Raw genomic sequence first — 16,771 nt, 5'->3', positions numbered from 1 at the left:
CGTCACTCGTGTTTTGTCCAACTCTTGGGTTTTCTGGTGCCATATATATCAAAACATTTGGATTTTATGAATCGACAGAGAACCTTTTACAGGAAAAATTGATTAAAATCGATTAGATTGACGCCAGCTAACCAACCCCACTCAGCAATACTGTTTTTAGACTGTTGGCAGGGACCTGGAACTGAATCCACGGTTAAGTTGACATAAGACGTAAGAACAGGAACTCCATGTACAGTCTGAAGGATAAACACGGAGGAGGCAGATCTGTCTGGACGGCTGATCAATCACTCAGGACTACGAGTACCAACAATCTACAAATGCCAGCGAAATAGAAATGTTTCAAATATGTGAGGCTCATAAGGCTCCCGGCTTGAATTAAAGCTATTAAAACTTTCCTCGGACAAACGTTTGCCAGCTGGGGTCATAATCAGAGACGGTTCTGACTCAACACGAGACGGTTCTCTAGAGCGACCTAAGAAAATTACGATTTTGCACTTAGTTCCAAGAAGCGTTTGTGCTCATTAGTGTCGACATGTCAAAGGCGTCTTCGGTGCTTTATTACGGTCGTAGTGAGTCACGGCGACTTCAGAGGACAGGCTAATCTGTGGAAAGTCAGCCTGTTGCCGACAATCAAATATCGCAGACGCTCGCCAAACAGCGCCAGCATTATCATTGGGCAATAATCAATAAGCACAGAGACGGCAGAAAGAAACATCACCACCAAGAGGGACGCAATTTATAAAACGGCAACTTTCCGGAGAGAATGCGTAGAAGGAAGGTTGAGTTCTAATATCTGAATGTGTCATAGATGGGAAAAGATCATTTTACACAGTTGTAGACACCCAAATATAAATTCTAATTATTACTTTTGGTTAGTTACTGCGCTTGACAGTTACATTTTATCCCATCGGGGGATCCTGGAGGACAATTTTATAGCATGAGGCACAAAAGAGAGAAATATAAAGGCTTCGGTGGCACAAATCAATGCTCCCGGTGCCTGAGAAAGACTTTTTAAAAAAGGAAGGTGTATAATTATGGACTTCCGGGTTTATGTTTTACTGCAAATGACATTGCAAGAAGCTCAGAACTCTGAGTCACATCACAGTCGGGCCAAATACCCTAATTAGCTTCAGAACTTCTGATTTCCACAACACACAAGTGACACTTCCTTTAATATGGGAAAAAAGTGGGTGGAGATTCCTCCATTCTCATTAATGAAGGATTTAAATGGTCCAAACTGATCCCTGCTTGCATTTATTTCTCTAAATTTCTGTGAAATTGAGATGGCAAGTAATGAGTCTTCGGGGTAATTTCAAGCTGTCCTGCATTCAGGGTGGAAGGAAACAGAACACTGCGAAACCAGCAAATCTGTTTTTGCTCTTAGACGGCAAGAAGAGAGAACAGCACAAGTGGACGTTCACCGCGGTATCTTAGCAACAGGTGAGTGTCTACTTTGTACAGAACACAATAAAGTAGTAAAACTGATAAGAAAAGAGGACAGGGTGAGAACTATTAAGCCGGAACCCCAGAGAGTGTCGTCTGAAGCAGGAGATGGGGAAATTGCCTTGATGTCCCACCGTGCAACTGCTAATCTTTGACTTTGCAAGACAGGAAACAGGCTTTGCTGAAGCCAAGGTGGGCGCCAGACTTCTCTTATTAAAAATCTCTAGCACAGGAAACACAATGGTTATAATACCTGTCCTCTCTAAACGGTCTCGATTATAGGGACAAAGTTTCAGTGGTGTTGCATTGTGTTTTATGAAAAACTTTCATCCGTTTCAGGGATATTGGTGTTTTTACGATTTCTAAAATATACTTCACGGGGAATTTCAGATTAAAGCTCAGTATTACCGACATGAGCGCTTCACCAAAGACAACAATATAATCCGTTGGGAGTAATCGAACAGCTTGGCTCTCATATGTTCCCTCTTTGACTCTGTTTGAATTCCTTCTCCATGGCAACGGACCAGACAGTCTGGCTTCTGCGCGCTCGCAGTGTGTTATGAGTGTGTGTTATGTTCACAGTCACCGGAGAAGCAGGGGCTGCAAAAATAAACAACGCGCTTGCAGGGATTCATTCAAATGTTGCTGAACCATTTCAGCAACAGGTCAGCACAGATAAAGAGAATCAGCAGCAAACAGAGGACAGACCCACCAAGTAATTATGATGGAGATAAAAGTTGCTCTTCCAGTGATGGTAAATGAACACGCTCTCACCTTGGCGCACAATCCAAAGTGTCGTTCTCGCCGGACGGCTCTGGCGTTCTCTCGTCCAGGCCCAGCGCCTGAGGGCCGGAACCTCCGCATCTCATCTCTGCAGACGCCGGCTGCTGTTGCGGCTGCTGCTCATCGTCCTCCTCGTTGCCTGGTTTATCCTTCCCTCGGCCCTCGCTTTCATTGTCGCTCTCCTCTCCCAAGATGTCGTCCACCTGTTTCAGAACAGAGGAGCCCTCATTAGCTTTGCATGGAGGGATTATTAGCATTTGCTTCACATCAGATGTTCAACAAGTGGTTTGGACTGATTATCCATCCCTTTGAAACTGGATCTGAACTCTGATGTGATTAAAAGTCACAACAGTCGCTGCATTGTCACACATTCTGATATAAATTGGAAAAAGAAAGTGTGTAACTGCAGAATACGACACATGATGGACTCAGGCCGTCCCTCTGCGGGAGGAATGTTTGCAGATGTGCAATAAATTCTTCGCATTAGTTGTGTGGAGACAAACGCTGGCTGACTACAGCAAAGCGAGCCTGTCCGCTGGGATGTTCAGCAAGAAAGCAAAACGATCAGCACCAACACCTCATAAATCTTGTATTCCACAAGCGGCTCAGGATTCATACAGCCAAAAGGTTAGCGACCATTTAGGGCAGGTCGACCTATTGACACGAGCCCCATCGATGACAATCGGAGGTGGCTATCGACAGAGCAAATATGCAGCATTTATTCCAGCGACTCATTATTAGTGGGATTTAACTGAGGAAGAAGCGGGATTAATTAAGAGGGAGGGTCTCCTGGGGCTCCAGTGAGGATCATTACTGGCATAAAGCCCAGCTCAGTAAAGAACCAATAGGATGGACCTGGAAATAATAAAAAAAAGAGCACCGAAAGCCTGTGACAGATCCTGCAATTCAGATTTAAATGACAATGACCCCAAAGGTCACCAACAAATTACAGGCCAGGACACGAAGAAGCAACTCAGAATTGATGATTCTGCCTCACTGGGATGTTTCTATTCATGCAGCTGTGTTTTCTTTTTAATGGGCTCGGAGGACACATCGTTTCTGTAATAATCAGGTTCTTTGTGTGAATCACGTCAGCGCTTGTTTGGGTCTGACGCCAACCTTTTAAAAACCAATGCAGAGTTCACCAAGTAAGGAAGGAACTGGAATGGAAGCCACCCCCCCCCCCCCCCACACACACACACCCCTTTCCTTAACTAATGGAAAGATGGGTCCTTGAAAACTTTTCAGAAGCTTTTTATTCAAATGAGATTCGCGAAGGACAAGGAAATTAAGATTAAAAGCTTCATAACAGAGCGAAGCTCAGCTAGAGACCAACATACTGATGCACACATTTACTGAAACCTTTTTGATTCGCGGCTGCAACACAACAAAATGCAAAGACATGGAGAGGCTCTAAAACCAACATGTGGAGGATTACAAAGAAATTGTTGAGACATAACCGCTGACTTTGGCATAAATTCCTCGCCCCCCCCCTGCTCCTGACTGTATCCACCCGGGTGGTTCATTAGCTCCGGATCACCTCCAAGGACATTCAACACTGCAGCAAGGGCCAAGTTCAGCTCCCGTGGGAACCGCTTACAGCAGGAACTGACCCATTTCACCACCTCTGCCTGAATTGACATAAATAAAGCCTCACCTGCAGAGAACAACAGAGTTTTGCAGGAAAAGGAATCTGTGATTGTGATTAGTGACTCTCATTCACCCAAATGACACAAATGTTCTTCGGTGCAGCTGGGGTTATGCAAGGGTGCTTATATAACTCCGAACTTCGGAACTTTAGCAGGCATCTGCTGTGAGGGGTTCAGGTGAGGAGAGATATTCCTTGATGGGATGCAAAACAGAATGACTTGCTAAATGGATGAATAAACGCACCACCAGCTTTATGGGGAGAATGGAGAAGTGGTGAGGGAAAAGCTCGTCTGAGCGTCATGACTCGCTGGCATATCGGATGACTGCAGCAGACCCTGCAAAACCTCTCAGCCTTTTACAGCTAAACTGTCAAAAGACATTCAAGAGACATTCGTAAATGCTGTTAACAAAAACACAAAAGAGCAAAATATAACTTGACACTAGTCCGGAGCACAGCGGCTGAGAACGCCTGGATGAGTTACACAGGCCAGTTCAGGACCGAGGACAGCGCCGGACACGCTCGCCAGTCCCCGTTTAGGGTTTCTCTTTTCCAATTAAACGATCATTTAGGTACAAATGGAATTGGAGATGAATCATCTTTAACACCATTTTCCCTGGTTACAGTTCCGAGAATATTAATGGGAATAATAAACATCTGACAACATTCCGTCAGAGCGGATGATGTGCCTTGGTCACATCATAAACTCCACGTCTCATCTGCTTGGAAAGGCCTATAAAAAGCATCAGCTGTCATGTTTAATCTGTCTGGACAGTTATTGCCACAGCATTTCTACATCCGATGCGTGGTTGAGGAAGATTTCAACTTAACAAAAGTGAACCAGCTCTGTATCGGGGAGCGTTCTTCCACAGTGGAGCTGAAACCTTCCACTCGACTGCTGGATTGTTGGAATCCATCTACAGTGATCCTGATTCCAAATAAGTGGAGGCCAGCAGACTCAACTGTTTTGGTGCCAAACAAAAAACCCAAAAAAAATAACCCCTCTCACTGGGATCAAAACCAATGACCCGGACTGCAATCAGCTTCACAGTGAAGCATGAAATAGGCTTCCAGAGTAAGTATTTTTTGTAGAATCATGCAAAATCCTGCCCTTGTCTCAAGGGTCAAGGGGTTTTTCAGGAAGGATATAAAAGATCAATAGCAGCAGGTGGAGGGTGAGCGGAGACCAGTGTGACTGATCGCTCTGATGGATCTCCTGATCCCTGGCTTAATGAGCCTTGTCTCCGAGGGCCAGGCAGCGTCACGTCTGTCATCCCAACACTGCCTGGTATCATATCTGTTGAATCATGATGCCTGCATGCATCAAGGTCTCCCATCAGCTTAATGAAGATGCCAAAGGCTCCAGCACACAAAATGACCACCTTTCACCACTAATAATATGGAACAAAACTAGTTTGTTTGGCACATTAACCGTTACTTAAGGCAGGGATGCCGCTGGGTGCCGAGTGAAGAAATGAACAGTGGTTTGGAGGAAAGGTCATTTGGTTGCTGTTGAGATTTATTGCTGAGCAGCAGAGCACGTGTTGCTCCAGGTAAACCCACAAGTACGAGCGTGTAACCACCGGTGACATTTAAAATGTGAGGCCGTCCGCCTCGCTCAGATGTGTACTCTGCCCCTGCCAATTATGAGCTGTTCTTTCCCCCCTGCCCTAAAGAACCCAAGTGCTTAAGAACGTCACAGGCTGCCCTTTACCGAAGGTGGTTTGAGGAGAGTGACATTTGAAAAACAGCACATCTCCAAAGAACCCGTCCTCGGCGGACAATTATTTACTTTTCCTGAGCGTCGGGGAACGATGTATCTCTTATTTTGAAAAAAAATATTTTCCCAATGATATTTACAGCAAATGCAGTACAGTGGAATTATGTGCACGAGTGAATCTGGTGTGTAGTTTTGCCTGTTGGGATCACTGGTCAACTTCACCAAGATTTAAACCTGCCTGTTCTAAATTCCATGTTCACACTGCGAGTGCAGTTGGTATTTTAGAAACAATGGCCACAGTGAACACTTCATTAACGGAATAAAACACCATCCGTGGCAACAGTTTAAGAGGAAAAAGACGACCTTTAACTGGAAATGAAAATTAATATTAGGTCTGGGCTGCACTGACAGTGTTTCACTGCAACATCCGAAGCACACATTAACTTTAAAATAATATATTCAAGTTTAGATTCCCCAACAGGAAATGCCACCATTTTTCAACACCTTCCAAAGGCAGACCGAATAATCTGAAAGGCCTGACCCAACCTGACATTATGTACCGACTCCAGATTAGGAACAGAAACACAATTTCCAGGTTGCTTCCTGCTGCAGACGTCCTGATATCTGACAGACACAAACACGGATGTGATCTCTGGAAATATCAGTCTGCCGTTACATAACCTGTAAAGGAGCATTAAACTTTAGAAAGGTTTCACCTTCCTGAGAACAGGAGGATGGTTGGATTTGATTACTGCAAACTCAAGTGACAAACACCAATTAATGCAAGAATAATGGTGAAAAATGAAAATGGCAGCAAGCAGAGCAGGCAACACCAGCGCAGGTGTTGTCCCAAATTATTATTGTGAAAGGAGAAATTAGAAGGGACTCAAATTCTGGGAAAGGCTTAAGCACTTCTAGTTAAAGCTTTTGCCTGCAGCAACACTTGGTTAACCTCAGAGTGGAGTTCTTCCAGTAACTAGAGTATATTCATCATTAAAACCATGACCAATTACAGTGACAGGCCCATCCTTCAATTAAAGAGAGCAATTTTCTTCAAGGCTATAAAGCCAAAGACATTAGAAACCAGCAATCTATCCACCTTAGCAGTGGTATTAATTCACAATTTCTCAACAGAATTTAATAGATGCATTTTTAAGGTAAAACAAAGATTACTTTTCCAGCATACATAGACCATTAGCATCTAACATAAACCCCAAAGGTCATTACAGGATGCATATAGATGGGAGAGAGGTTAGCTTCAGGTTATTGCACCTTAAAACACAGCTTATAAATGACTCCAAGAGCAAAGCAGGACTTAAACCCCACAGAAATGAATTCACATACAGTTAAGCTGAATACTGCAAAGTACAGGATAAATAAAAGTGCTGGGCAGCACTCCAGTGACGCACTTTCACAATAAAGGACACAATCACGACCATTATCCAAGACGTGGTCTCGCAATGAGCACGGTCCACATGAGCGTGTGCCAAAGCTGTATTTCCTGGAGCTCAGGAGCTATTGATGGACTTCAAGGACCCACTTGATACTTTTTTTCCTCCAGCAGAAGCATTAGAAAAAAATTCAGACTCCATTAAGGAGTATTATCCAAGCGGGGGGTGCAGTGCTCTCGCACGTCAGCGATCACGCAACAGTGACGAAAGTGCAGAAAGACGATGGTTGTGACAGCCAAAGAAAGAACATTAGACTGGGTGGCAATTCCTTCATGTTAGTGTCAGACAGTCTATTGGGTAGATCTCATGTCTCTGTTCAGACATCAAACCGAGTCGTTGACTCTAAAAGTTGTGAAAGAATCCAATTCTGAATTTAAATCAGAACAAAAAATGAGTTTGTCTGTGCAGGTTTGAATTCTGGATACTGGATTGGAGGTCTTGGCTGCTTTGCTAGTGTCATTTTGCAAAGATTATTGGATGTTTTTCAAAGAGGGACATAATGAAAGAGGCCAAAAAAAACTAATTAAATATTGGCCTGAGCCCAGATGCAGAGGTCCGTTTATTTTAGTTTTAGGGGTCTACTGCTCCTTGGCAGTGGGTTTGGACCTCTTCTATATTTAAACTCTTGTCTGTCTGTTGCTAACTCACTGTGAAATAATCACCACGGCAAGAAAAAGGCAATTAAAATACAAAACATACCAACATTTTCCCCCCATTTCTTTTCCTGCCTGTCACATGTACCTCTCTGTCCATGCTGTCAAGGTCCTCCTTGCACAGAGTGTAAAGGGGCATGGTTTCAGACATGCTCAGCTGCCTTTTCCGCCTGGAAGGTCCGGGCTGCTCGTCGTCTTGGCTGGATCCCGCCGACTCTGCTGGCTGACAGTTTGAAGTTCCCCTAAAGTGCAAGGACACAAAAAAAATCCAAGCATGAATGCTATGTAGGCTAACTAGTTAGCCAAGAAGACAATGACACCAGAGAGGGACATCTGCTGGATCTTAACGACAGACTCACTGACATTAGAAGCCCCACGATTTACTTACCTGACCTATTTAGTGTTTTATTGCTTTTTGATCTTTTCTCTGCTTCCCTTCTGTAAAAGATGACCTTCTGTTCTCTTCTAGTTATATTCAAATGACCTAGTTATATCCTTTAGTCTTGTACTTACTGTAATCACCATTTGGGCACTATTTTTAGGAGGAAAGGATGAGTTGAAGGGGTCGAGGATGGTGGAGTCAGATGATAAGAGAAGACTTTTCCTTCCTAATAAGGGCTCCAGAACAAGGAGGCTCCGTATGTTCGCTTAGCAGAGTTTAATTAAACCGATCTTCTTTGATGATTAAATCTAAGTTTGTGCAACATCAACAACCGGCACACTCGCTTTAATCTACGAATTATGTAAGGCGGCCTTGTGCCAGCGATAATTAACTAGAGATTTTAAAACAATTATAAGCTACTTTCAATGAGTATGCTTAGAATCCTCCTCTCCCGTTGGCACAAGGTAGCTGGATTTTAGTGCATCTTTATTTACAATGTAAAAAAACCACCCAAATAGAAAGCTCATCTTTAAGCTACGCCACATGCTATCCGTTCCCCTCGCCGCCATATACGCAATCATCATAACGACAGTCATGGAGGTTTTATTGTTCCTTGGCTGATAGCGGAGGACGCCGAGTGTCTCCTGTCCCCATCGAGAGCAATCCCTGTCAATTACAGTCGAGTAGCGCCATGGCAACAGTTGTTGTGTTCACAGAAAAGGGGCAGACTCAAATGAGGCCCAGAGGACGAATCCATAATTTAAGATCTTATGAGTGTTTCTGCAGTCGATACTCAGAAATGTCAATGGCATAAAGATCCCTATTTTACACGTTGTGGTCAATGCGTGCCCGGGGGGGCACAAAGATGTCTGTGCCATGAGGAATAGGTCACGAAAATGCAGCTCGACAGTTTTGTAACTGTGAGAACGTCGTTCTGAAGCTCTGATATATATATATATATATATAAAATATATATCTAAAAAAACCAGGTTAATTCAGCTGCCTGTGACCACACGGCTTTAGCTTGAAGAAAATTAAATTAAAAACATTCTTTATTGTGTTACCTGAGGCAGGACTGCTCTGATTGATCAGAGAGTGCCAGAGGTCCTGGAGTCTGGAAGACTGGTGGTCGTGACACCTGATGGCCCCTGCGGATCAGCTTCCCTGTGACTGGGTCATAGGTGCGGATCTCGGGGGCGGGGGGCACAGGTTTGTGGCGGATGGCTGCTGCTTGGAAAACGTGTTTCTGCAGGGAACTCAGATTCTCGTGGAATGCCGCCGGACTGCTGCTCCGTGATTTCTTGGAGTAGTCTTCCTTCAGTGGATACAGTTGCTCCTCCACCCTCTCCCAGCGCTCCAAGCAGCTCCACAGCCAATCGGGGTTCACCACTCTCAGGTGCTTACACCCTTGGGCCTGGCGGACCTTCTCTGTGCCTGTTGAGGGGACAAAATATTGAAATGAATTCCGATTTCATCCCTTCTAAGCAATCCAGATCAATAGAGGTGTTTTTTTGTGAGAAAATTACATTTCCCTCCTTAATCACTGTTCCACTCACTCTTATTCCACTTCAACGGCCTCCCAAGTAACCAGAAGAACCAGGGTTTTGTTTCGGTCGGTCTACAGAGTATGGCAATTCAGCTCGCCCAAAATGTACTGGTGTTTGACACAAAGAAAGTCTAGAAGCTCATTAACCCGCTGTTGTTCAGTCACGCGAGGCCAACAATCACACTGTTCCCATCCTGACAGCCAGCAGATGGACACAGGTTCTATTCAGCCGGCACAGTCAGCAGTACCTGTTTTGTGCTGCTGACAACCTCATCAAAAGTGCCTATTATAGCAGAATTCATTAAAACTAACAGCGCAGGTTCATCTCTGCTGTGAAGTTAATTGATTTTAAGGTTCAGTTCTCACTTTGAGGTGGTAAACAACACTTTAGAAAAATAAAGGAATGAACAAAGCGGCCGATGTCGACAGCATCCAAACGTTTGTGCATACCTGCTCTGGCTGCGATGAGATGTGTGGTCTGACCGGGACCTTTGGTGCTCAGGATTAAACTCCTGCTAATCGTGGCCCCCAGTGCTTTGGCGTGATAGTATTCGCGGGTCTTTTCGATGGGGTAGTTGGTGGGGTAGAGTCCGCTGAACACGATCGTCGCCCCCTCCAGTGTTTTACTCTTTAGCTCTGGGACGATCTTGCGGATGTCTGGGCTCTCGGGGGCCTCCTTCCCCAGGTAGGCCTCGTAACGTGCGTAGTACTCTGCGTGCACCCTCTCCAGCACCTCCTCCAGGTAGATGAGGTGGTCGTCTTCATCATTATCGGCTTCATCCTCATCGTCCTCGTCTTCTATACTCTGGTCCAGCAGCTCCTCCCCTGTGGTGATTCCAGACTGCTCGCTGTTCTGAGACTCCGTTTCCGGCTCCCTTTTATCCGAGTTTGCATTTTCTGGGTCAGGGTCCGGAAGAAGGATGTCTGAAGGTTCTTTTGAAGTGTTTTCTTCATCATTCAGACCTTTACTGTCCTCCTGCCCTGCCACTTCCTGTTCAGATTTATTCACATGGCAGGACTTGGCTTCACCGTGGTGCTCAGCTGAGGGTTTGTCTGTGCTCATGTCATTGTCACTGTCACTGGAGAGGTCAAAGTCCAAGTTATTGGACTCGTGGCTCGGGCCTGATGAGTTTGCGCTGTCCTGTAGCTCTGGTTTATCCAGCGTCCTGTTGCTTTCACTGTCCGTGCTGTCCACCTGAGTGTCCTTCTGTCCCGACCCTTTTCCCTGCCCTGGTTTATCTTCCCCTGTAGGACTTGTCCGTTCATTTGAAGGTATTCCCTGAGATGACTGACAAGTTGTGGAGTCTGCATTTCCAGAATTGTTCTGGTCTTTTCCTTTTTTTCTGGGTCCGTTATTTTGCTCATTACCACCGAGTGTCCTGACTGTTTCTGTGCTTTCTGTGGATCCACTGGATGGACCTCCTGTTGGAATAAACCCCAGATATTAAGGTGAAATGATGGTCAGCCTCCTTTAAATTTAACCAAGTATTTATGATGCATCATTTCTGTCTTTTTAGTGTTGTACCCAATATATCCAGATTTTTCAAATGTCTGCCACCCACTGCTATTAAAAACGTTCCAGCAATAAGCGGTCCCACATCTCACCATGCCGCCTTTTGCCCTAAGTGTAACCTGCGTTTAAGCCTTAGAGCTGATCTAACTGCCCCGCAGAAAACATCCTTTTCCATCTCCCGTGAACTGAGCCACTAAACCGAGACGGCTGCCAATTGAGCATGAAATTAAACGGGGCGGTTGCTGGTCAACAGCTGTTTTTCCCCACTAATGGTTGTGAGCGAGCCAAAGAGAAGAATTCTACCTCACTCATACATTCTCAGGTCACTTTAAAACAGGTCAATTTGTGATGAACTGAACAGGAATAAGTGCAAAGACACACACAAACGCAGTAAAAAAAGAACTTGATTAACCTCCTCAGCCCGTTTAATTTTAAGAAAATGTGTTAATGAGGGTAAAGTTGGATATTCCCTCTAAATACAGCAGATAAAAAGATTTACACTGGCTAAAACCACTCTGAACACATTAAAGGTGAATAAATAATAAACACTTATTCCATGTTTGCATTTATAAATAACTGAGCTCGCCAACACAGGCCCAGGCAGTCTGGCTTATCAATAATGGAAGCCACGTCCTGAGAGTGGGTGTAAATTTGGAGAAGGGGGGTCCCTGTAGAGAGACGCTGGCTGGCTCTGAGCAGCTTGTTTCCTGCTCTGATAATGAGGACAACAACTATGAGGATCTGAGTTTAGAGTTCAACACAGGGGGGCAGCCATGGGTGAGGGTTCCATCCTGGTTTACTCATGCTGCCATGTACAGAGGTCAGCAGGTTCCTCACATGAACTCAGCACACCGAGCACATTAGTTGCCTGATATGTGTGGTCGCTGTACCTTTTCTTTCTGTCTGAGCTGTCTGAGCGTCCCGTGATCCAGGGGGTGCGTTGATGTCGCCCGTGCCCTGGAAGTAGACGTATTTCTTAACGGTAACGAGGTTGGGTGCGAACTTCCACACGTCCTCTCGGTCATCGATGATGCAGACCATGGAGTCCCCGCAGGGGAAGAGATTCCTGTCAGGAGAGTCACACGGAAGATGTGAGCAAGCAAACTTTTGATAAGAGTTCAATCTTTTATAGGTTTTTGCAGACGGTGTAAACTAGGTCAGAGCATATCTGACTTTGTTGTAATCTTGTAGACAAATGGAAGGTCCCGAGATGGTAACGCCAGTGAATGTTAACGGTGGAAACTCTTTTCATATTTCACACGATGCCATTCCTCACCTAAGATTTCCCGTCTTTGAGAAAGGATCAATACACTCGTCTCTTGAAAGAATCCGATGAGAGAAAAGCTTCTTTTCAGGATCCAGAAAACCTAAAAGAGTCGAGAGGGAGTTTTTCATTTCACAGCAGGACTTTTGAGAGCGTTCCGTCTGCCTGAGAAGAAATAAACTGCAGCTTCGGTCTTCTGTAGTCACAACAGGGAGGACGTCAGCCTTGCTTGAGCATTGCTGTAAAACGTGCCGAGCTGCCTGCATCAGGGCAAAAGAATCCAATTCAAAATGCATTAAACATTCATCATGTGGAGGCAGAACAATCCAGGGCTGGGACTGCTGCCATTATATACGTTATTAAGGAAGGCTATGAAGGCAGCATACCAAAAAGAAAGCACATAAACACACCTATACCTCAGTATCAGTCAGCCCCAGATCGAAATATAATGGAATTATGATAAACTGGAAGTATTGAATTTTATATGTGTATTTAAGGCAGATAAATTAAAAATGGTCCCTGCTGCTGACATAATGATTCTGAGAAGCTTTTGCAGCCCCCCCCCGAGCTAAGACAAACCTCAGCTGATACTACCCTCTTGTGGACATGAGCGGATGGTACAAGTGCATCCGCAGAGAAAAAAAGAAGCCGTAAATAATCTAGTCTGTTACCGGCGATGGTGTGTGCATAAAGACGGCTCCCGAATGTAAATACGTGCAGCTCATACAGCTTTGCAATTTTCTCCAGGAACTCCTTGCAGTGTGGGCGCAGTCGTGTGTGGAGCATCGGCTCTCCTCGCCCAAGCTGAAAATGGAAAATACCCTGAGGGAGAGAAACAACCAAAACAAAACAGGTAAACGAGGGGATGCGTGTCAAGGTGCTTTTGCAAAATTATCCACCAGATGCGTTCGTGTGCAAATTATTACATGCACTTCTGTCATGGCTAGGCTACACTGGCAGACTGCACAGGATAAAAGGGAAATCATGCAGCCTTTGAGTGTCATAAACCCAGACGGCTCCGTTGCACTTGCCAGGAAGTGAGGAGATTATACAGCAGTTAGTGTGAATGTCCACTCAAAAGTGGAGTGAAACACCCACTGCAGCAGAGAGCACAGAGCTTTATTCCCAGCAAAGAAGGTTTCTGGAACCAACTGACTTCTGATAGTGGCTTAACAACATCTGCGTGTTAGAAAGCGCTGATGCCCCTGATTCAAACCTACAAGCCCAGATTTGATCAGCCAGTCCCTCACCTCTCCAGAAATATAAGGAGTATTTTACCTGCATCAGCAGCAAATGGCCTGTTTAATCACTAAATATGTTCTGCTTTTTCTATTTAATTTCCATCAACATCAATCAGAAGTTCACAGGTGTAATGCCACCACCCGCCACAAGGTGCCACTAACAAAAGTTGAGCTTTGATCACGCGCCGCACTGCCGTCTTCTATCGCAGCAATACAGAAAGAAAAATACCTTATTGGACATACGCTGGCAGTGCTGTTCGGTGGTGTGGATCAGCGTCTGGTCCAGATCCACCATCAGGACCAGTTTTTTGTTCCGGTGGAGCCTCTGCTGGTCTTCTCTGCCCAGCTGCTCTGCTTGCTGTTGAAACGGATGAGGGCAAAATTAGCGAAATACTACACTGAGTCAATACAATAGAGGATTTAATTATTTAGGAAATCATGTTTCAAATCTGCAACTCTTACAGTTTCAGCAGGGGTATCGTGACAGTTTCCCAATTCCTTATTTCTGTATTTGAATCTAGTTGGAGACTGTGATTGATTTAGTTGATAAACTAATTTAATTTGATCATTGAGCCATTAAGTACACTGAAGCATCCAACGTCTGGGCCAAATAAATCAGGATTTGAGTTTATATTTTATAAATCATTGAATAATTGACTGAGATAAGGGATGCTTATGATATTTTACAGGGTTGAGAGTAGATGCAGCAGGAGGTGACAATAAAATTCATGAAACGTGAGAAAAGGAATGTTGATAACAATGATGTTGGGATGAATGTGATGTATGTGGGTCTCAGACAGTCTCCCAGGTAGCCATCACATGACTCACCTCTGCGCTGACCATTAGCTCAGGAACACTGTGCACCATGGAGACCGTTGCTGTGGAGATGGGAATTTGCTGGCTCCCATTTGTGCTCTGTAACCTGGGAGAGGCAGAAAGAGAGTGGGAGTTGTGCATTTTCTGGTTTGCGGAGTCCTTGAACACAACATACGGTACTTGAAAAGGAAGTGGCTTTGAAAACCACGAGCGCAGATGTCGCAGCTGGTCTTTATGTAAAAGAAGATAGCAAAGAACATAGGTTCATTTACAAACTGATGAGACATATTGTTGGAATTCCTTCATGATGTGTAGTGTAGTACCCACATTATTACCATGAACAATATTAAATTAACAATAAAACCCAAGTAATGTGACCATGCCACCTTCAACGGGGCAGAGAAGTGACAGCTCCATTTGGGGCGTTTTCTTGGTCTTAGGCGCCCCCTAGTGACCCCTGAATACTTTGGGACAGAGGTGTCAAACATACGGCCCGCGGGCCGAATCAGGCCCGCAAGTTGGTTTAATCTGGCCCGAGAGATGATTATGTAAAGTATAAAAATGATCTGCAAATTTTCAATAAACTGCTGTTGTAATTGTGTCCACTTGGTGGCGCAATAGCAATTGTGTTAAACAAGCCAACTGTTTGTACTGGGGCAGAGCAAGTAGGTGAAGCAAGGGCAGCCAATCAGGACAAGATACTTTGTGTTTTGCCCGCTATTTATTATGGCTCCTACTCCTAGCCTTATATGCCTCGTCATCCTGATTGCCCCAATATGTCACTGTCAAAAAAGAAAAGTGGACACAGATTGTTCCAAGAAAAATGCTCGTCGCCACTTTATGAGTCTTCATGTCGACAAATATGGCAACTTTCAAGGGCGGCGGAGAAAAGAGAAGGTGGATGAAGTGTTGTTGGGTCTGAAGAAGCAGAATTCTGTTTTTACTCACAGCCGAGAGGCCAGTGACACTGCGGTGAAAGCTAGCTAGGTCATTGCTAACGATGATGCAGCTCTCTTCCCTTGTCTGAAACGTGTGTCGGAGACATGAAGCGGTTCAAAGATAAAGTAACGGGACTGAGTCTGAGCAACGTTTTCACATTTTTGGTGAACTGGAGAAAGACTTTACAGTTTTTTGCTCTCCGTTCACCGTGAATCCCTCTGATCTGCCCGTCAACATCCAACTTGCCGCAGCTAGCTTGGACACATTTGATCAGAACCTCTTGCCAGGTTACCCCAACAGCCCTTATTACAAAGCTGTTGTCCATGTTTGCAACCACATATCTTCATGAGCAGATTGTCTCTATAATGAGCATTAATAAAACAAAGCTGCGCTCAAGGCTCCCGCACAGCCACTTGAATCACATCCTGAAGTTGGCTGTCACTCAGAATGTGATGCCTGATATTGATGCGCTGGTGGAAGCTAACAGATGCCAGATATCAGGAGTCAAATAAACAATGCAACCTCACCTAAAGAGCTGCATGAGACACCTTTTTTATAGTTCTGTGATCTGTGAAACAGGTCCGTCAATCCCTGAGGATTGTGTGTGTGTGTTGTCCTCAGTGTTTTATAATTAATAGTGATGTTGTTTGTCCTATTTTGGTCAGTATTAAAACAAACTTGTTTTCCCAGTGATATACCATGATTTGACCGGCCCGGCCCGCTTAGGAATAGATTTTCCTCCCTGTGACCCCTGAGCTAAAATGAGTTTGACACCCCTCCTTTAGGACTAATATAGTCTAATCATATTTGTTACGTTTTTGAGTGTCTCACACACACTCTATTCAATGGGCTGTTAACCTGAAGTAATTATAAAAAAAACACCAAATATGAATAGCAAGTTAAACAACGCCTTCTAAAATTACAAATGCATGAAATGCAGGAGTTTATATGTCCTTACTGGGTCAGGTCCTGGCCACATTCAGCACATAAACCCTTCATCACGATGGGGTGGCTGCATTGCTCCATCCTGACAATCACACCCCTAAAAAGAGATGAAATGAAAAGGAACTGTCAGTTTTACAACAACAACAAGTTAATTACAAAGTACAAACGCAGTTGGGAGATGGTAAGAAAATGGTAAGAAAATTATTTTCTAAAATTAAACCACCCGTGTTGATGTTTAATTGTTAAATCGGGGGACGTCAATGAAAACCAGGAATTTACGAGGACACATGAATGCAACACGAGACGCGGCAAAGGATTTTTACTGTTTATAGCACGCTGGACATATGGTGAAAACACATGTTTACAAGTAAGATTATGTAAAGGTGTGTTTGCATTTAAAACATTCACTTCAAGTCTGCTGATTGTT

At 44.5% G+C, this 16,771-nt stretch overlaps 1 protein-coding gene across 2 annotated transcripts in view; it reads right to left on the bottom strand.

Annotated features, from left to right (window-relative positions):
* The window catches only part of ctdp1 (CTD (carboxy-terminal domain, RNA polymerase II, polypeptide A) phosphatase, subunit 1), a 29,065-nt gene that overhangs the window by 10,698 nt on the left and 1,596 nt on the right, over positions 1-16,771 (bottom strand). For both annotated transcript variants that reach the window (XM_057020219.1, XM_057020220.1), the window contains exons 3-12: positions 16,358-16,441; positions 14,473-14,566; positions 13,874-14,002; positions 13,075-13,225; positions 12,416-12,506; positions 12,030-12,205; positions 10,077-11,048; positions 9,145-9,514; positions 7,787-7,940; positions 2,218-2,429 (exon numbers count right to left, since the gene is read on the bottom strand). In XM_057020219.1, coding sequence (XP_056876199.1) covers positions 2,218-2,429; positions 7,787-7,940; positions 9,145-9,514; positions 10,077-11,048; positions 12,030-12,205; positions 12,416-12,506; positions 13,075-13,225; positions 13,874-14,002; positions 14,473-14,566; positions 16,358-16,441 — 2,433 coding nt within the window. The remainder of the gene's footprint in view (positions 1-2,217; positions 2,430-7,786; positions 7,941-9,144; positions 9,515-10,076; positions 11,049-12,029; positions 12,206-12,415; positions 12,507-13,074; positions 13,226-13,873; positions 14,003-14,472; positions 14,567-16,357; positions 16,442-16,771) is intronic.

The sequence above is a fragment of the Takifugu flavidus genome, chromosome 21 (genome assembly GCF_003711565.1).
Source record: "Takifugu flavidus isolate HTHZ2018 chromosome 21, ASM371156v2, whole genome shotgun sequence".
Taxonomy (NCBI): domain Eukaryota; kingdom Metazoa; phylum Chordata; class Actinopteri; order Tetraodontiformes; family Tetraodontidae; genus Takifugu; species Takifugu flavidus.
The sequence above is the reverse complement of the archived record's forward strand: the minus strand, read 5'-3'. Positions and strand labels throughout refer to the sequence as shown.